Source organism: Temnothorax curvispinosus, unplaced genomic scaffold (genome assembly GCF_003070985.1).
Source record: "Temnothorax curvispinosus isolate PA1 unplaced genomic scaffold, ASM307098v1 QBEX01015018.1, whole genome shotgun sequence".
Taxonomy (NCBI): Eukaryota; Metazoa; Arthropoda; class Insecta; order Hymenoptera; family Formicidae; genus Temnothorax; species Temnothorax curvispinosus.
In genome coordinates, this window is record NW_020224798.1 from 918,130 (window position 1) to 940,368 (window position 22,239).

Genomic DNA, 22,239 nt, shown 5'->3' on the forward strand with positions numbered 1-22,239 from the left:
GGCCTTCATCGGATCGCGTATATCACGTGCCGCGGATTTAACACGATCGTTTCGGACGCATTCTGACACGTAACGAACTGCGTGCAACTGCGTTCTGACAGTATCTATATACAGGGTAGACCGAAATGCAGAGCGAGAGTCTATCGGTACGCGTGACACAATCGTTCGGGAATGCCAGTGTCGGAGGACCTTAGGTCCTCGCGATCCTCATTCGTGCGTTTTTAGAGACACGAAAGTCTAAATTTGCTATTTGAAATTAAATTGCCGTTATTTGTTATCAAATGGAATTATATTAATTCCATGATAATTAAATTAAGATAACATCTTTTTATAAATTACAAGATAACGCAAACTAGTATGATATGGCTGAAAGAAACCTATATATTTAAGCCTTTCGATTTTGCACCGGTAAATGACACGAACAAATAGCGATTTTTTATAGTTAACCATTGGCATAGAGCGGGACTATCATAGCAGTGCATGTCGTATATTGGCGAAATCCTAATTCCTCGACTGACTGTAATGCGTATAGAAAGTCCTTCAGCTAGGATAGCAATTGCTATCACGCCGAATCAAGGATTTATTCAACATCAAAGCATCGCCAAATCGAATCTCTTCATGCGAAATCGAGAACATCCATGAAATTGAGTTTTCTTTTTTTTTTCTCCGCTTGTTTCTTCTACTGCAATTTTCTTTCTGTATTTATTCTGCGAATGGAATCGTGTTTTCGTAAAGCGGTTTAAAGTACATGGATATAGCGGAAACTGATTGTGAGGGAAAATTTAACGGTCAGTTAGTGTTGAAAGAAATATGACACGTATTACAAGTAAAACGGTAGATACCGATATACGCGCAATCGTGGTATAAATTTAATTTAATTTAAATGAATCAGTAGCGTTGCGGTAGCGTTAATAAATTTTTCCTCGTGGATGATTCGACTCTTAATGATCCGAGTTAGGCTCGTTACATTAGCAGCGAGGAGCAGTTGCATCGCGACTGTATTGCGGGCGAATCTCGCCGAGAGACAGTGATTAAAACGCGACGGGGGGGAACGATTGGGAACAGAGAAACTGAAAGCTGTTGTGCGCTTGGCGATTCGCCATCCATGTACAGACTCTGTCCGCGAGAGTCGGCTCGAAAAGTCGTAATGAAAAATTACAATCGCAATGCGGAGAAACGCAGACTTTATCTTTAAAAGCTCTAATCTCGGTCGCAATGGTTCAAGGATGGGCCCACACAAAGTGACGCCATGCGAATTTATAACTATAACTTGTTTATCGCGATCTCGTGATACTGAAAATTCGCACTTTCGTTTGTAGTCTCTCAAGTTTGTAAAATAATTTTAGATAAATTTAGAACGCACCAATCATTACATCAGGTGTATTTCTGCGAAGTTTATAGAAAGGTTTATCTCATTTCCAATCTTTCAAATCTATAATACATTATAAACGCTAATAATTTTATAACATTATTTATAAAAAATATAATACTATAAATAAAAAAATTATAATATGCCAAAAAACTCTTCATATACGGGATTAATCGATCTAGTATCATAAATCTGAATTAATTTTCTGTATTACGTACGCTTTTGAGACCTGAAGCGCGTACATACATTAAAGTTGCGATGCATGAAAAAATGCGATTTAAATAAAGGTCAGTCTGGACGAGCTGCAAATTATTCGTGGGTCGGATCAAGGAGCCGACGAAATGATGTCACTTCCGCGCGAGTGACATCATTATGCCTCGGCTCAATGTCAATGTTTGTCTTCGCATCGGTGATGGCTGCCCACTGGAGAATTCGTCCTTTCTCAGTTTGCAGCTGGCACGAGTCGCGAGATTATGATAATCAGAGACTTCCGGTATACTTGCGTATTCCCTCGGAGAACTTAGGAGATATGTATAGATTTTAGTTTTCGAGAGGGAAACAAAGGAAGGGCAAATTTAAAGAATTCCGTGATACAAGTAACTAAAACTATATTGCAATGGCATATACTCAGTAATTTACTATTTATTTCTCTCTCTCTCTCTCTCTCTCTCTCTCTGTGTCTCTCTGTCTCTCTGTTTCTCTCTCTCTCTCTCTCTCTCTCTCTCTCTCTCTCTCTCTCTCTCTCTGGGCAGTAAATACTTACAGAAAATCAGGCGAAAGATTTGAAGAAATCTTTCAAATGTTTTTTTAGGCTGTTTCAGTTTGCATATTTTAATCATTTTAATAACGATTATTTGATTGTATTTTACATCGCCGCTTCTCTTATCGGTTAATAACTTTTTAAAGCACCGACATAATCCGCGAGCTATCAATCTATATTGAGTATTACGTGCATGTACACGCGATTCCGGCTCAAACGAGTATTATGCACGATCGAAGTTGTTATTGGATTTCAATATTACAGGGTATTATAATCCAGTTTCCAAGTATCTTTTCGAGTATTCGAGAACACTACAGCGTTGTGACAGCTTTTAAAAGGTCATAGGTAACGCAGCGCAATCATAATTGTTTGCTCCCTCGTAAGAATATCAGTATGAAAATATGAAACGAAGAAAATGTAAGAATGTACTTTTATTGTGTCTTAAAAAAAGACATTACATTTTACATGTGCGTTAGATGTTGCATTAGTGTTTCAGTTATACGAATTATAACACCATCGCTTCGTCGCTTAAAATTGTTTCTCGCAAATAAGTATAGCTTTCTCAAGATTTATCTTTCTTTTCGCGGCATCATCTTTTTAAACATAAACATATTTGCTACATATTTGCGAATCGTGATTGAATCATATTGCAAGCTTTGATTTGCAGAGCGCTGTAATGCCGGCTCCGGATAACACTGGACGTCAAGCAAAGATTCTCGTCATTGCTTTACGATGTCGCCGTGTGATTAAAGTCGCGCAATAAATGAACCTGCACTGTAAACAAAAAAAAAAAGATAAATGAATCTGCGAGAGATGCGTATAAAAATTTCGATGCGCTGTTTGTATATAAAATTTATCGACGTAATACATATTTATGAGCCATTTGCGATAGGAAGATTGATCTTGCTAATTTCTTCTCGAGCCTTTTGATTAAAAAAATAGTAGAACAAGATTGGCATATCAATTAATGTTTATAGCTCATTAATTTAACTAAGGGACAAAAAATGTTTTAGTAAATAATTCTTGATTTAGAGACGATAAATTATTGACCAAGATAAACTTGAAATCTCGAAAGAGTTTGATCATTATGCGACTTTGATCATTTCCGAGAACGCGATATGTTCCCTAATAGATACATCCATTACGTCGGACTCTCTCGGACAGCCGCCAAGTTTTTCGCAATATAAACGGCATAACGGCATTGCCAATAAAAAGCAGTTGCTATGGTTAGACGGTGGCAGAACGTGTACTTTTGCTCGGCCGGAATTACAGTCATTATAAGAGCTTCTTATAAGACATTAATACAGTAATATTCCTTTGCTTTTTACGTTAACAGATGATGGAATAACTCAATATAACATGCCTGTCATGCTTTCAAAATTATCGTGTATCATCACAGTCAATCTTAAGTGACGTCTTAGATCAGCTTAGATAAACATCAAGATTCTGAACATCAAGATCTCTTATTATTGATTTAAGGCGCGAAAAGAATCGAAATATTAAAAGAAAAACAATATCTTTTTCAAGTGCATAAGTATATAGTAGTTATTATGTCATATTACATGTCAAAAGCGATAACTTAACAGTTTTTCTAGAAAAAAAGCTGTGGAATATTTAACGAAAACGTAAGTAATTTAGATGCTAATCACAAGATATTTATGGTAAATATTTGTTTTTCGCTATAGCGAATTTTCGGAAGCAATCCGCCGATTCCTAGCTCCTTCTTTCAATATACCGATGAGACCGTGATTCCGGAGAGCTCTCGAGTTGCGCCAGAGCGCGCGAGCCGGAATCACTGTTCCCTCCAATGAAACGAGAACGGGCCGCGCGAGTGAGTCACCGCTATATTACGAGAGGGCCGGGGCACAGAACGCAATTGTGACGTGCACCGCTAAATGCTTAACGGGTCGCCCGCGGTAAATCCAATTAGAGCATTTCTTTCGCGCGGCGCGCCCGGCGTACCCGGATCCGGCGCGAATTGGTCACGTATCCGAAGGCCACAAACAATGCGATGATAGCGCGAATGACGCGATGATCTGACGAAAAACTACGAAAAGGAGCTGTCGGCAGCCCCCGTTTCGTTGGACATTCCGGGAACGATTGACTTGTAAATTGAAGTAAACATGACGCGCAAGATCATCAAGCAGACGCTGTCACGCTTTAGACTCGATCTTAAGTCCATTCTTCGCACACTGAAGCACTTTTTTTTTCTCGCGCGTAGCGTGGCCGAGAGAGAAAACGACCTTCCGACGTGCTGATATTTTTCAGCGTAGGTGTCGTGCGATAAATGTAGATAAATGTAAGTGTGCCAGACAAGTGGTAGATAAATATGTAAATCCTAAACGTCACATTGGACGATGATATATAAAGAATAGTCTTTAAGGAAAAGTGAATTTTGCAATTTGATTGCAATGGAATTTCAATGCTCAATCCCTACGATTTATTACAAAATATAATAAGAAACTATTTTTTATAAATTATTTCAGAATTAATAATTACTTTCTTTTGACCTACATTTTTTCCTCGATTTTGACAATGGTCTTTAACAAAGAAGGCTATTTCTTCTTAAAAGATTTTTTAGATTTCAAGAGTATAAATTAAAAGGTCTGGTCACAACACTTGAATTTAAATTTTGTGAAAGTAATTTAAATATTCGCATCTCGAATATTAATTATTTTAATTGATATGTAGATTTTTACTTTTATAACGTGTCCATTTAGGATAAGTCCATTTCAGATTTGTCTGATGACCGGTTTTGTAATTGATAGACAATGTTGACAACTCTTTGTATTCTGTATAAAATATAATATGTGTGTAATCTCGTTTATGCGAGAGAGTAACAAAGTCTATATAAGAAGCGTTGACTGTTGTTGGCGTTACGTTCCTTCGTTGACGGACGCAGGGAATATCGGTCACGACTAGGTGGAATGGAAATCGGCACGCGTCCATTAACTCCTCTGATTATTAGCTGGGAGGGTCTCGTCGGTGTGAATGACGCCTTAAAACCGTTGCAGTGCGTGTGGTAGCGCCCTTGAATCCCGATAAATATGTGGGCAACGTCTGTCTTACATTATGGACGACTATGCATGTCTGTATCTACTTACGGATCCGACCTCTCGTTTTCGTGCACTTTCTCGAAGGAAACACACCCAAAGACGAGCACCGAGCGCGACGCTCAAATAAAGGCTCTGGTCTCTCTTAAATTACGAGATATCGATGCATCGATGCATCTCTTATTTATCATCTCAACGCGACTTTATTCGCGCGCAAATATGTTATAAAATATTTTCGTAAATAACAAGAACGCAAACAGAAATGCAGATACATCTGTCTTAGTAATGGAAAATAGAATAGATTAAATGCCGATTAAATGTCGACCGTGTCGACATCTCGGTTAGTTGACAAATTTTTTCGAAACCGGTGGATCAGCAGAGCCACTCTTTTCAACTCGGATAGTCAAAGTGCCAGCCAGATTCGGCTCGAGGTATACCCTCGGTCTTGCCATTTCGGGCGAAAAAGTCGATACGCGCGTAAGGGGCACCGTTCACCGTGTGGTCACAGCACGGCGTGCAAAAACGTGGGGGCGTTGTGACAGGACCTTGTCGCGGCCCACACGCAGGGACGTATCCGAAGATTTTACGAAAAGCGATTTTAAACAAAGAAAGGCCGGGCGCTGCGGTCATCGACAAATACGAAATTATTGACTTCGGTGCTCAAAAAGTCGAGAAATTTTTTATCGCGGAGCTTTCTTCAATCGTACTTCTTGCCCAGCAAACAGAGAAACGCTTGAGTTTTCTTTAGTTTAATATTTAAGAGTGCAACATTCCAAATTTTAATAGTGCCACACAGGCTAATTACTTTAATTTTTGGAATTGTAAAATTGATTAATACTTTAATATCCCGAGTACGCAGCCTGCGATTATTTGAGTCTTCTATCACGGAGATACTATCTAAAGGCACAAATAATTGGACCGTTCGAGCGAGTAAAGTGATTCCTTTCTTGTTCTCTTTCTCCATTGTGGCTTTTGATACTAGCAGCCGTTTTACCGTGTCTCCATGCCGCGGAACAAAGTGACTTAGCCAATATGAAGTTCTTATCTGACACGCGTCTTATGAACCACCTGAACAGGTAACTGTGATACGTCCCCGGATTCAATTTATTTTCGCGTTACATTTTTTGAGAAGTGCGCGCGACACTTTTTCCATTATTTTACTTTCTAAACTTTACCCGTTATCTCTCGCATTAACTTTCTACGCTCCGATATTTCTCGACTGGCAAAAACGTCTCTACGAGTGTATCCGGCGTACGAGATAGTGATATCATTTTAAAGTAATACTTGCTCATTCATTTAAAAGTATAATAATATGCAAAATACGAAGGTACATTTTTAATGCATACGAGGGAACTTTTATCAAAAAACGTTATCATGAACGTATGTAAGAAACTACGATTTTATCGTACTTTTTATTTTAACGAAAATTTTGCATAATTAATTAATGAATGTGGGCCATTTTAATTTGAATTTTATCTAAAATTAATTATGCTACACGCATAATTTAGCGATTTCGCGTAGGAGTCGCCGGAATTAATCCTTCCACGAACTCGTACGAATGAAAACTCTCACGAGCCCGCTTATTATACATGCCATCTATAAAACGACGTCGAGATGATTCGACTCTTCTTTCCTCATCGCAACACCTCTATCTTTCTTTCGCTCTTTTTCATCTCGTCGACAAAGAATCGTGAGTAGATTCGCGCGACTGGAAATTCATCGAGCAATTAGAGACGAAAGAAGCGCAAAGCGGAACTTAATTGTGCGCATTCGCAGCGCTGGGGACCCGTTAAACAACCGGCATGTTACCTGGAAACGGTTCATCCTCTCCGGTTATGGATAACTGGCCCTTCTACTTCGCCATCGGAATCGTAAAATTGCAAACCGGCATTTTGCGACGTCTATAACCGGAACGTGAAATGGGGTGCAACTTTCGATTCGACCATCTTATAGGTTTATTTCAGAAAAGGAGGAATCCAAATGCGCTTTCGAATTTAATTGTATGGGCGATTGTTTGAAAATGTAAGGATGACAAGAACATTTCGGTCAAGCTAAATTAAAAATAAAAAAGAAAAATAATCCGTCTAACATTTTACAAATATTAAATTTTATATACAGCTAAGGATCTATTTAAAGAAGCTTTACAATCATTGTGAAAATTCCACGAGAAGAATAAGAGAGGGCGAATGTGTAAACTAAGCGATCACGGCTATATGCGCGATTTCTCGTGAAACGCAGTGAAACGCGCCACGCGATGCTGGAAGCACGCGATAAATTAATTACGTCGACCCGGAGAAATTAATCGTCTCGAGAGCCGCGATAATTGTTGCGGCATGATGCGCTGGAATTTTAATATCTGATCGGCGATTCTCGCCGGCGGTCGTTCGATGTCGATATCGCCGCGTCCATGCGATCGCGCGACGATTTAACGAATTACTCGACGACGATGAGGACGAGCGGTCGCGAGCGCGAGTCATGCAATTGATCAAGATATCATCGTGTCGTTGTTGCGCGTCCGACGCTCGAAACGGGAGACGTGATATATGAAGCACAGGCCGATTGTGTCTGGCTTTACGGCGTGACGCAAGAGTGAAAGCCCCGCTTATGGGACACGCGTGATTAATAACACGCGTTCGCGAATCGGATACCGGGCGAAGAAACGCGCTCGATCCATCGGGCCGCATCGGCTCGCCCCGCGATAGCTTTTAATCGCCGTAAACACGCTGCCCGCCGCGCGATATATAAATTATTCCGCGATAGCTAATCATCGATGCGCGCACGAGCAACGATTCAGCTAATTTAGCGATTATCCACGCTGCAACGGAGAGCGGTGATATTTCGCGCGTTCAATGCCGTCTTGGTCTCGCATTGTCTTCGATAGGACGGAAAGATTGCAGCGTGCCGTTTACGTGGAAACATAATGGATGGGTGCACTAGTGAACGATCAGCAGTGAATGACCACTGAATCTATTGTTTTTGCGATCGTAGAAAATAATGTAATTATATATTTTTTAGTTTAGAATATATAATTTTACCAATTTTCTTATTATTATGTCATTATTGATCAAAACCGTTGCGTTTAATATCCCATGTGTATATTATTCATTTTTTTATTCGTACGCTAAAAGCTGTTTTTGTGTATCGGAATGTATATGAAAAGAAATTCGTACAGAACATTTCTCGGGGCACGCAGCGATTCGCAGTAAAATCTCGCCGCTCGCCGCACCCGCGAGGTCGAGAAGCGATTAGGCACGCACGGACGGCTCGATTGTGCGTTTCGCCGAAGAAAATATCTTTTTCTCCCTTTATACCACGCGTTTTCATGTTGTGGAACGTCAGCGTTTATTTGGCGATGATTCACGGGCCAGTTCCTTCCCTTTGCCATTTCAGCAACGGATCGTTCGTTAATCCTTTCGTAGCTAGACGCTATCGCTATTGTCTCAAAGCTTCCAATATGATTTACAAGAAAAAAATCATAATCTTTGTGGATGCTAAATTTTTAAATTGTCAATTTAAATATAATAATGTTGACTATAGGGTTTACATTATCGTTAACAATAAAAATCGACGGCCGATTGTTGAAAGTTTTATGATGTTATTATAATCGGGAATCTTACTGACAGTTGAAGATCTGTTGAAGATTTATGTTGTAATTACTGAGAATTCAAAGAGTTTTAAAACATTCTTGCTGATGATCACCGATAGCTTCAATACTGGCATATCGCAATTCGCACCAGTGTCGATTTCATTGAATCATTTGTCATTTTTCGCGAGGTAAGGAGAAAACGATTTTACGAGCTAGATCATATTGTGTAGTGTTGAAGGTACTTCTCCTTTTCTCCTCAGCCCATCCTCTTTTCTGGTTTTCTCCCCGTCAGCGATTTTGTCGTCTGACTTTCGTCGGCGTAAAACATGCGTTAAGTAACGTTCTCCATATTACCTTTTTTTTTATCCAACCAGCCCCATTAAGGGATCGCTAAGGTCTCATTAAGCTGCGGGACCACGATCGGCGCAAGACAGCGGCGCCTGTAGCGCCGACGACATTCTCGAAGTTCCTGCGAGAGTATCCGCGACGTCCACCTCCGCCTGGATATTCCGAGTTTAATGCGCGAGCTGCGCTTTCATGCGCAGTGCGCACGAGAAGAATTGCAGCAGCATACGCGAATGTTCAAGCTCAACTACGTCAAGTTTAATTGTTAATTTCTTGGCTTAATTCCTAGGAATTTGCTGATGATCTTCGGCGTAACTCCTTCTTTGGAATTTAATTTCTTAACTTGATATTTAAGTTAGTCGCTGCAAATAAGAGGAAAGTTTTAATGAGGCGTAATACGGATGATCCACTTGCAAAACCTTGCAATATCAGTAATGAGAATATAATATCTTTTTTTCTTTATATTTTCGCACGTTTAGCTCCTTTCACATTTGAAGTATGCCATTAATTTCCGCGCGAACGCCCGATTCGAAAGTGAAAGACGATGCTTCCGCTCTCGTTCTGTCATTCGAAAAAATATATCGTCATTGGTTTCTTGCGTCTTAGCTGTCATAACGAGATTGACGGAACATGCTTCTGTCATTAGTCTCAGTTCAGTAGCTTCAGTAGAATTCACAGGTAAATTAATGTATCCTCCTCGCTGTCAATTTATCGGATCAAGCTGTTGATGTCCTCAAACTAGTCTAGAGTTTCCAACTCTTAAAGACTCGAGTTTCCTCTTCAATTAGCAAATATTTTCTCGGAAAAGCAAGCTTTCCTTTGAGCATAAGTTTTTTATCAATTCCATAGAGGCTTCATCGGTCGATTCGAGAGACCGATGGACCTCGGTGACGTTGAAACTTACATGCTTGACATATCTCGTGATTGCCCAAAGTATCAGCGGAATAACGGGAGAATCGTGCTCACCTTAGGGAGGACCGCAGGACCGTGAATAGGAGGCAAAGGAGTCGGCGGCGCGATGGAGGACGAAAAGGGGGGACGACGTGGCGCGCAGTGGTGACGGGGTAGAGAGGGCATAGCGAGGAAGGGGAGGGCCCGCGGACGGCTGGAAGCGAGGGGGGCCTCGACAGGATAGGGGGCTGGGACGGGAGAGCGGGAGGAACACGCTCTCCCTCCGGTGCACACTCTCGTGGTGACTCCGACCGGCAAAGTGCTCGCGTTCGTGAAAGTCCACAGACGACTTTCAGGGTCGTCTGCTGCGCGCGTTCTCGTCGTCGTCGTCGTTCCATCCCGAAGCCGGCTAGCGGCTTCTCGCCGAGGAGGAGCCACTTCGAGAGGAGAAAAGACCGGCCGCTCTCTCGCACTCTTGCGAGTTTTGGCGAGGCGCGAGGACTCGCGAGGATCCAAAGATCGTCCTTCGCTTCTCTCCCGAAAAGAAAAACATCAGAGGCGAAGAAAGAGAGAGAAAGAGAGAGGGAGAGAGGGAGAGTTCCCGGACGCGAGACGTTTACGGTTCGGTAACCGTGAGATTCGGAAGGTGTGTCCTTGCGCGGAAAGTACAAAGGATTCGGCGGGGTACTCATCGCGACGGCATAGTGGATATTCAGGCGTGTCATCATTCAGCCGCGATCATCGTCCACGTTGTTGGTGTTTGTTTATCTCGATGTGACGCCCCGATTTCAGTGGTCCGAGAAAAACTCCAGTTTGATTTTTGCGAAGACTGTGGAGATCTGTACGAGCCGCTTCTGTTTGAGATGAAGAAATGGTTCGAATCTGTGAAGAATCTGTGCGGTTAATTAGTTCGATCAGTTTAAGCGTTTTATTCGCCAGGAGTAAATTTATTAGTGACATATTTTCGTGTCATTTCGAAACTTAAACCTATGTCAAAGCGTATTTTGTATTAGAGTATCAGTTAAATCATCCTTTTCGTTAAGGAGATCTTCTCGTCTGGATGTGACATATTCGGTGAAAAAACGGAATACGTTTAAAAAGGCATGATATTTTGCGTTTTCAATGAACGGTGCTTTTGATGTTGATTTCAAAAATCCTAGTGAACCCAAGTAGTTTCAGTGCTCGTGCACTGACGTCGAGTTACGAACACGTACGCACGGTGGATGACGAAGGATCGGAGATCGATCGGCATCGACGGTAGCCGTTGGGCTGGTTCGATATACGCGAATAATAATAGGTTAGCGCTCGTACATTTAACCGTGCGTGTCTCAAGGCGCCTACGTTCCTCTTTCAAGCCTGGAGATATCGTGAGGAATTAACGACAACTTTCCTCGGTGAAAAAAGCTGCGAATTTTTCTGTACAAAGGATTACTTTGTGAAATTTTTTTACTGGAAAATTTTAGTGATTTTAATTGCTATATAAGAAATCACACCCACATATATATCATACAATATATATACATACATACATACGAGCGATATCATTTGAAAATATAACAATTTTATTCTTCAAAATTCCGTTCCTCGCGAAGATGACATCCCGCCTGCGTGGCCCTTCGGCGGTGAAGGACACGCCGAGGGCTGCCTCGTTCGCCAAAGATCATTTCCATCGAAACGAGCCGGAAGTACACTCCGGCCGGTGTAAGAACGGTGGACGCGACAATCGTTATCATTTCGGCATGTCGAAGCAGCATGACAACAAGATAGAGCGGAACGGACGGGAATATAACAAGAATGCGCAGACGGAAGAGAACAATGCCGACCTGTTGTACAAGAAGAGCAGACAACACTTCGGTTCCTGGGATATCAAGGACGCCGTTCAGGACGACACGAGAAAATCGAAGAAACAGGATCTCGAGGACACGCAACTGACAAATGGAAAATTTAGGAGCGAGCCCGTGAGTGTGAAGCTGGATAAATCGCACGATCGCCCGGAGTATCGAGACGAAGGATACGTAGGGTCCTTGTCGAGAGAGGGTCGACAAAGAGGCGAGTCTGTCGAGAGAGAGGCCAACGGCTCTCATAAGTCGAGAATAAAAGAGTCCTGGGAAGAGGAAATGGAGTCGAGGAATCGAGGGAGGAGATCCAAGATTAGCAGGAACAACGATAGCAATAACGATTCGATGCAACCCGTCGACGAAAGGGACATACTGCTTAAGGAAATTGAAAATTTAGCTACCGATGGCAGCCAGTCGCCGGACCGTAGAATCCAGGCGATGATCGAGCGATTGAAAACGCGAGAGGAGAGTAAGTTACGGTCCAAGAGAGAGCAAAGATCGGCAAGTCCTGAAAAGGAAGCGCACGGCATGACAAAAAGCGATGGGAGGAGTGACTTAAGATCGCCGATCATCGATCGTCCGCTCAATAATCTATCTAACGATCAAGGTAGGAAATTAAAAGATGACGGCGACGAGCCACGCAGATCGAGCGAATCGAAGCTGCGTGGAAAACCCGATCGAGAAGTGGACCGGCGCGATCGCTCCACCGATCGAAAATCGAGAAGCACAGAAAGGCGGAACGTGGCTCGCGAACCTCGAAGAGACGACAGTTTCCGAAAAACGAGCGACGAGAGAAATTACCGGAGAAGATCGATAGAAGAGGAGGAAAGTCATCCGCGATCGAGAGACAATTCCTCGAAGACGAGGAATTACACTTATGAAGGCTCGCCGGAGGACTTCGACGTGAGGCTACAGAGGTACGACCGGGCTATCCTCGAGCCCAGGAGGGATCTGGACAGAAGTTCACCTAGGCGAAGTTCACCTAGACGAAGCTCACCTAGACGAAGCTCGTCCAGGGAACCGAATCTGGTCAGGAAAGAATCTTTAAAAGAGTACGATCGAGAACCGATAACCAAGAAAAATTCCTTCAAAGCTGAATCTAAGAGGGCGATCAGCAAAGATCGCGGTGAGTCTAATTTAGTCAGAAAAACATCCTTTAAAGATCGAGATAATGACTCGTATAAGAGGCACCTTCCGAAAAATCAACACGAGGCTTCGATCAGGTATTTCGGCAAGGATCAAGACGATCTGTCGTGCAAGGATTCCTTCAAAGATGTAAACGCAGATATAAATAGAAAGGGTTTCTTCAAGATACGAGATAATGAATTCGATAGAACTTTTCTGAAAGAGCAGAACGACAAGGCGGAGAGGAAAGTCTCGTCCATGGAACAGGCAGGTGGCGTCAGCAGAATTGTCCTGAGAAACGTTGATGACGATTCGAGTAGAAATCATTCATTTAAGAATGCAAATGAAAATTTCGGGAAGAACTCGTTTAAGGAAAAAAATGCCGAGCCCGGCGAGATTTCTTACAAGGATCGCGAAAGTAATTCAGAAAGGAGGAAAAACAGCTTCAAGGATGACGACAAGGAATTCGGGCGAGCATCATATCACGATTACGAGAATAATATCGATAGGAAAACCGCGAACGAACGGTATATCGAGTTCGGCAAGGTATCCTTTAAGACGCAAGACGATGAGCTACGCATTTCGAGTCCTATCAAGGAAGGGGACAACGAAGCAATAGTAAGAACAAATTCCTTTAAGGAGCACGACGCTTCCTCGAAGAGACGCGGTTCGTTGCGAAGCAGAGATCGCGAGGTGCTCGCGAAGAAATCGGACAGGTACTTGAGAGCGTTGTCGCCACTGAAGAAGGACGAGCTAGAGAGTAACGCCAAGGACTCGAAAAACTTCTGCGCCAAGTCCTGGCACGAGAGTAACCGGATGTTTTCCGCCAAGTATCTGCGGGATCATAGTAAGCTGCGGAGTGCTCCGGAAGGGCGTCTCGAATTCGAAGTCTCGCCCGAGCGAGGATTCTCGGTCCTGCAAGACGCACGGGGCAGCACGGTTGAGACATTCGATCCCGAGGAGAATCGCTTCGAGACGCGCGGCAAGATTGACTCGGGCGACAGCGAGTCGCCGCGATTCTCCTCGACTCGCGATCGCAACGGTACCACGATCATCAGGATACGACCGTCGGAGGATTCCGGAGGAGGCAGCGCGACTGAGAGGCGCCGTCGACGTCGTCCCGCGCAGGAAGTATGCGCGGTGAGGCGCAGGAAGGCGTACGAGGACGACGACGAGGACAGCGATGAGGACGAAGAGGAGGATCGTTGGCGGAGGACTCGAAGGGACGGCGGAATCCTGCCGAGGAGAGGCGGCGGCGGCGACGCCGGCGGCGCGACACCCTCGAGAACGGTCTGGAACTACCGCGAAGGGGTATGGCACTTTCATGAGTCAATTGCTTTCGATCGTTCCTTTATGGTTCAGAGGCGCGAGGCGACTTTTATAAATCGCTGGAGGAGATGAAAAAGACGACAGTCTTGGTTGGGAACGATAAACTCCATGTGGCGTTGAGTCGAGGCGTTTTATCGAAGATAAGTCCCGAGCAAGAGAGAGAGAGAGAAACCCGGCTTTCCCGTTTCTTCGATCCCCATCACCATTCGCAGGAACGATCGGCTTATAGTCAAGGCGATTGGGTCAATTTTCCGCCGTCCCTGGAATTCGACTCATTGTCAAGCGAATTTGTTCTAAGTTCGAAGTCGTGCGGAGACGAAATTGTAACGTCACGTGTGATCGTAACGCGAGAAGTACCTATAGTAATTCTCGTTCTGCTCTCGTCTAGTATAGCAATGCATCAGTAGATGGTCGTTTAAGAAATATTGTTCGATAATTCTATCTTCTCGCTATAAACAGGATTATTATTTATAGTCGACATACATTACGACTTAGCCATTGAATAAAGTTTAAATCTTCTTGTTGGCTTCGCGCGTGGTAGGTAGGTGTATTACTTGAAATTAATAACGAAATATATTTTCTTTAGATTTCTTGAATTTAAAGGTTATGACAGTAAGGTTATCATGATAAGATCATAAGATCATAAGTCATTGACAAATTTTTCGTAATTAAATATTAGAAAGGATTAGATACTGATTTTTCAAATTAAAATGTTATTGGCGTATTTAATATCCTCTTAAGTGATACCAGAAATGTGCAATTAAACATTTATCTCTAATAAATAAATCATGGAAATTACTTAACATTATGTATATTATTATTAGCTTTTAATAGCTAATAAGCATAATTACGGACTATTGGCAGAATTACCATTTAATACCTGGATATTATGGAATTACCGTACGAGCGTTATTAACTGTAGCACAAGGGAGAGAGAAGGGTTTATCCTTCGTTTATAACTATAATTATTGGAAATTATACCGTATTCTCATTTTTAAGAAATATAACGATTCTTATATGATTATCCCAGAAGTAGGAATTCGAGGGTCATTTACTGGTGCACTTAATAGCGATCTTCTCGCTGAGGGAATTCGAAAAGTTCGGATATACGGAATTTAAATGATGAGATATATATTAGACTGGTTTGGTTTTTGTAGTTGTGGTCCGTGCGCACTTTGTGTGCTTGTTTATCGGCGATTTTCCGCGATCGCTGGCGAGCGAGAAGCGGCATTGTTATCTCTCGCGCGTCGAGTACGAGCGACTGAATCACCATGGAAACCTTGCGCAATATCGCACGCCTCGTGCACTAAAATTGCAATTTGCCTGGAATTTCGCGATGGCCGTTTTACGGTCGAGAGAGCGCGATACCTTAAAATTAAGCGGCTATATTGGAGACGATAAGTTTCGTAACTTGCGAATATAAACACAACACAGCGAATTGTGTGTAGCAGGATTTTATTAAAGTTCTCCTGAATAATCGGTCTCATCAATTTTATTCTCCAACCCTCGCAATGCGTTACATTTTACTAAACCACGTAAAATAATCTCCCCCCTTTAAACCTATAAAATACAATATATTACGTTAATCTTATTCTTAATTCACATTCACAGATTCTCTTTTATATTTTACAATACAAAATATTATAATTACATTAATCATATTCATAATTCACATACATATTCTCTTTCATATTTTAATACTCGTTTGCTCTTGCGAATTTTATTCAGTTTGCTTTTATTATTTGTTCTTGTACATGTTTTTTAACATCACACATTAATTTTTACATATTTCTTACATTGTAAACGTTTGTTACGCGATCTGCAAGCAACTGTTTTCTTAAATTAAACAGTATATAGGATCAATGCAACTTTATTGACGATCAAATGGCACGCTGGTTTCTTAACAAACTTCGTAAGCGTTTCAGATCCATCCAGAACGGGCAATTTATAATCTCCATTTATCATCCACGCCTATTTACGTCCACAGGGTGCACAAATTACGCTTCATCGCGGTTCAATCCGATTAAGTGAAAGCTAAATACCGGTAGCTCGACCGCTACCATTGCTAATCCTTTAAATGGTAATGACGCAATGACTCGCTGTGATCCTTCTTGTGAAAAAAATTTTCGTAAAGTTAATTTTATCGCATCACATTATTATCATTGAATAAATATCATTTTATATTGTTTTGTGATCATTTTGAATAAAATCAAACAATTAATTAATTCGGAAAAAATGTAAGATATTTAATAAAATAAAATCAAAAAGAACTTTCTGCAGCTGCTATAGTTTGCACTCATGCGTAACGTTAACAAAAAAGTAAGAGTTTATTACTTGCATTTAAAATCTATGGATTTTTATTTAGTATTTTAGTATCTTTTGCGCTCTATGCAAAGGAATAATTTTCTATTTTATAAATAGCGCTAAAAGATTTTCACTTCAAGTTTTGCAGCTATGGCTCGTTGATTTTGAGACAATCAATTCAATTATGCATTTTGTATCGTGAAACAAACCAAATTTTTCCAACGGCGGGAATTACTTATCAATTTGTCGTCGGGTTTGCCGTGCGCACAGGTTTTCAACGCGTGGACTTTCGCAATCACCTTGTCTATTGGCCAACGCGTCATGCAAATGTCAGCGAACCGCCCACGAGCTGAATGGCCAGTATCGCGCGTAAGACACGTCGTTACGGATAACATCTCTCCTTAAACGGGTCGTCACGTTAAAAACGCGGCCTTTGTCCGCGGGATAATCGAGTGATCGGTTCGTTAAGGGGGTAGGTATGAGTGTTGACCCATTATGTCCTAATCAATTTCTCTTCCAAGATCCATCGTATGAATTTAGATGCTAATTATATTGGCCGAATGCGGGAACAATACCTAACAATTTTTACTCAATTTAATGCGGATATTAAATATATTATATTATTTAAGGAATAATAAAAATACGTAATTCAATAAAACTCATTTACAGTTCAGTTTTCGGGAAAATTTTTTATTATTTCTTACGTTTAAGATATTTCGGAATAAACAACAAGGAGCAAACATTTGTTTTTCAAATTTGTCGTTTACATCTATTCAATTGAAAACGAAGATTAATGCAATCGTTTCATTAAAAATCTAAATTCTAAATGCGCCGCATTTTGGCATCTTAACGGCAGCTATATGATCCGTATGATCCGTTAAAATAGCGACCGAGCGAAAGTGTGCAGCCGTCGAATCAAACCAGATTCGTCAAACTGCATTCTCGCTACAATTCTGCATTACAGCAGCGCCGTTAATTTCCAACCGCAAATGATTGGAACAATTTTTCACAACGTTCGCGGTATGTTAATTCTAAGTAATCTGTCTTCTTGAGCAACGCAGTTGCAATCAAAAGCATCGTTTAATCATTTCAAGAGCTACTTTTGCGCATAAACTATGTAGATGGATAAAAGGTCCTTTAATGCTTAGAGGGATAATTAATCAGAACCACATTGACGCAATAAAGTTGTAACTTTGATATTTTCGAGGGGTTTTCCAACTAAAATCAGATTAATTACAATTAGTTAAAAATTCTCATTAATCTTCACCAACGACAGGTATACGCTCATTTTTGAACACAGATTATACATCAATTTTTATAAGCGACGTAAGGTCGGGTATAAAAAAAGTCAGGTATCGAAATATTTTTACAGATCCGAAATATGATTAAGCGTTCGTTTCTCTCGCTCGTTTATATTTTCGTATGATCCGCCTTGACATCGCGAGGGAAAGAGCGGGCCCTTCACCGCGCGATGAGTCAGGACGAAAAATATGTTAATTAGACAGCAACGCTCGGCGCTGCGGGCATCGTTATTCGGTATTGCTATATATAGGCAGCTAGAGACAGATCGGCGACGGCTGGCACATTTTCCAACGCGTGTCTACTCGATATTTGGCGATGAGGCCGGCAGTGAGCGGACCCACGTGGGCGGACCGACCATATACGCCGGCCGGAAGGTTCTTGAACGCATCCAACGCGCTTCAGGCACTTTCTTCCATCCAGCGCGGCGGTTTTCTCTTCTCCTCTCCGTTTGTAGACAAACCGATGACTACAGACCGAGACATAAGAATCTCTCGACCGATGCAAACAATATCTAGATACTCAGCGGTTCCTTTTTAGTGATCCACGCTCTCAGACATCAATTCTTTAATCACTCACATATTTTGTCAGAAGTTTTCTCCGATAGATTAACAATTTTTTATCTTAAATCTTTAATACTTATTAAAATAAATAATTCTTATGTGTATGAGATATTTACGTAAAAGAGTGATGATGTACAGTAAGTTTTTTTTTACTCTCTATATGATTGTGTTAATCTTCCCATTTCCTTTTTTTTGCGGGATTAAATAAAAAGAAAAATTAATTACGTCATTTTATAACCTGAGATTATATCTCGGATTACATAATATTCTACTTATTATGAATTCTCTCTAATTTATAATAATTACATTTTGTGTGAATAGTGCCTATATAAATTAATATTTAATATATTAGCATTTTATGTCGTTCCGCCTGTTCTCCTTTTCGGTGAAACGTAACCTTCTTCGAAAAATTTATGACGTCCCATTAATTTGATTTCCCCGGTGATCATCGACGGATATGAGCGCGAGCTAGGAAAAAACGCGCTGTCAAAAATACTTGGGACGTTTTTAAAAACGCGATGGTAGCCGGCGACTAACGCGCGGTGAAACATCCATAATTTACGTTGCTCGAGCCCGAGTAATCTCGGCTTCCAGGGCGTGCAAGGAAATCGACGTGTTATTAATGTTTCCTGACCGAAGACGATAATACGAGGTGATAGTTGCACTAGAAGCGGCCAGTAAATGGGCTCGATGATAATGTAATACACCTATTACATCCTGCCCGTTCGTCGATTTATCTAATGTGGAAACTGTTAATAAATGTGCTTAGAGCTTCCTTCCTTAGCTTACAGTCCGAGCAACATTTTACGTTCGACATCAAATTTCCGGATACCATTTATCTGGTTTAGCACATCCTTGATATGAAATCTTTGGTTTTTATAGCGATATTCTCTTAGTTGAAGGCTTATTCTTTTACAGTTCGAGGGTTTAATTAGTCCTTTTCTTTTAGTAAAAACAAAGACAAAAAACACAGAAAATTAAAAAAAAGAGATAAAGAGAAAATTTCAGTCGTTAATGTATGTTTCGTATCAGCTTCGCCGACACGTCGACAATTATTATTAGCGACGAGCGCTCATTAATGGTTCATCGTCCGCTTACAAATGAGATAAACACCACCTTGTACGAACAGTGACATAACAAGGCTCGCGCAATTATAAACTTTTCCCAATTGCACGTGGTTTATCGTTTCGTGAGGACCTTGTCCCCATTCACACGTGTCAGCGAGCGTCATGCATGTACAGAACGACGACGTACTTTCCCGTGTTGTTCTTCTTCGCCATCGCGGGGAAAGATTTGCGAGTTAGAATACCAAAGTGCTAATACTCCGCTTTTGACACTCAATATATTCCTAACATCAATATTTTTCTTTACAATTAGACGTTAACGTGGAATTACCTTAGCTATCGATACTTCAAAGGCAGTAAAAGAAAAAACGTATTGTTTCGCGCAAAACACTGATTGCTTCTGGAATATCTTTTTTTTAAATGTATTATTTTCTGAATATTTTATGAATTGCATATTAAAATACATTAATTTTTACAATATAATAGACTTTTACTCAATGCTGCAAAAGCTTTAGATTGCAATACTAAGAAATCGACTTTGAAACAGAAAAATTATTTAGTAATATTGGTACACTTGACATACAATGATTGAGATAATCGATATTTTTACTTGCTTATCGAATTGTCATCAAGAGCGTTTTATAAACCAACGCTCGCGCACAACGGTTGACATTTACAATGATCCAGACCTTTCACTGTTCTGCAATTAACGTGATTTCATTGGTCACGTCGATCGAGGACGTTTGCATTTATTGGAATTTGGACGACATTTACGTTCAGACATTTAGACGGATAATCTACTACGAATTTTATTTGCCGATATTGTAGATAGCTTTTAATATTTGCTAATAAATGTTTTAAAATTGATCATTAAGTCCAACATTTTTAAAGATAATTGATTTTAATTTCATGAAAGGCACATCATTTACTAAATTAATTTTCGTGTTTATTTTTATTAAGTAAACTTAATCAATTTTCTGTAGATTAATGGATATTAAGATTATATTTCGGAGTATGTATTTGAATAATCAAGCATATATAGAAACTTTTTCTCAGACTATCAATGAATGGATAAAACATAAGTTCATGTACCTTCTTTAAATAAAATAAAAAGGATTATTAGGATTAAGAATTTTTTAAGATCAACTTATTACATTATTAATTTATCATACTTGTTTATCACATTAGTTTATTTATTAACGAATTTACTCGCTTTCTAGGGCGTCCTCATTACGGACGTGGAAGAAGGGCAACCCTGTTTGCAGTGTGGAGAAGCATGTTCCGGATTTTCACCGCATACTTGGAGGTGAGTCTTTTTCGTGCAATAAAGAAACAAAGATTGGAACTATGGCCGAATGCAATTATCAGATAATTCTTTCTTATGTCAATACGAGCAAGCATGTCGTACATAAACATAGGCCTCGCCTTTTGGTCTATCTGCAATGTCGAAATGTGAAATGGTCAAAATTGTTTCCATTACGATTGCGGAAATAGAGTTTCTACGACGAAGCCTTCTGATTATAGTACAAATAATGTTATTATCCACGGACACGCGGTGAATAGAGAGAAACAGAATCAAATCGGCGAGAATCCGATCGCGTAATCGGGTTGCCGAATCATGCTGAAACTGTTAGGTTCCAATGACCGCGCGACGTATCCATTACCCCGGCAGCGTAACCCAGCAGCGGTGAAATTACCGCTCGGTAATTACCCTCCGTGACTTACGGCCCAGTAATGCGGTAATAGCGAATTAATTGCCTGAGGCTTTGGGGAGCGGAGGCGGGGCCGCCTTCCAGCATCTCTCCGCTGCAAAGAGAAAGGCGGGCCCGCTGCGTCATGTAGTGCATTTATGGCATGGAGATGGATTCACAGTTATATCCCGCCTAAGGACAAGTCAAAGCGCACAAATTTTTCACCGCTTTACGCTAATTACGATTGTAATAATTGAGAAAAATACGTTGCGTATTTCTAAAAATATATAACAGCAGTATCTGCTCTTGTTATAATTTTGACTTGAAAAGAATGTCGAAAACATTTTATTTCTATTTTATAACGAAGAGAGGATAAATGACTGATTGCTATAGTAATCTAATATTTAAAAAAAATCGCGATTAATTCTTTCAAATTGATATAAAAAAATATGAGATATTAAATATATGTCCTGATTTTTTTTAAATAATTGGAAGCATTGCTTTAATCAATTTCTGTTTATTCGAATAATCAATTCTGTTTAACGAATAAACATTATTTACATATTATAATTATTAATTTTATTTTATGTGTTTGGAAAAATATATATAGATATAATATATATATGTAGAGGACTAACAACTATGTTATTAAAAATTTAAATCTGAGATACCATGACAAGTTATTACTCAAAATTTAACGTTTGTCGCTTCGTGGAAAGCGTAAATAATAAGTTCGATTAATAATAAATTGTTTAATGTTGAAGACATACAAATTGATATTAAAATTGAATTCATGATCATAAAGAACTTTTTTTAGTATGACAGAAAGTGAGATTCAAAGAAATTACAGTCAGGGCTATTTATCGCGAAAAACACTTGTTAATGTCAGCCAAAGTGGAGAAAGGACGAACGTGTCCGACAGAGAACGTAAAATTGATGATGAATCGGTGCCGCTGTATCCTCGACGCGCCGTTTTGCACTCGTTGAAAATTAGTCTCGTTAAACAGGAAGAGAAACAACAG

The 22,239-nt window shown here is 40.5% G+C and overlaps 1 protein-coding gene across 2 annotated transcripts in view; it reads left to right on the plus strand.

The window, feature by feature from the left end:
* LOC112465207 (four and a half LIM domains protein 2) overlaps window positions 1–22,239 on the plus strand; it is a 112,679-nt gene that overhangs the window by 16,069 nt on the left and 74,371 nt on the right. The window contains exons 1-2 of one of the 2 annotated variants that reach the window (XM_025032650.1): window positions 10,318–14,278; window positions 20,747–20,832. In XM_025032650.1, coding sequence (XP_024888418.1) covers window positions 11,597–14,278; window positions 20,747–20,832 — 2,768 coding nt within the window. In that variant the 5' untranslated portion in view covers window positions 10,318–11,596. Of the gene's footprint in view, window positions 1–10,317; window positions 14,279–20,746; window positions 20,833–22,239 lie in introns of those variants that run through there. The other variant, XM_025032655.1, reaches the window with a different exon arrangement.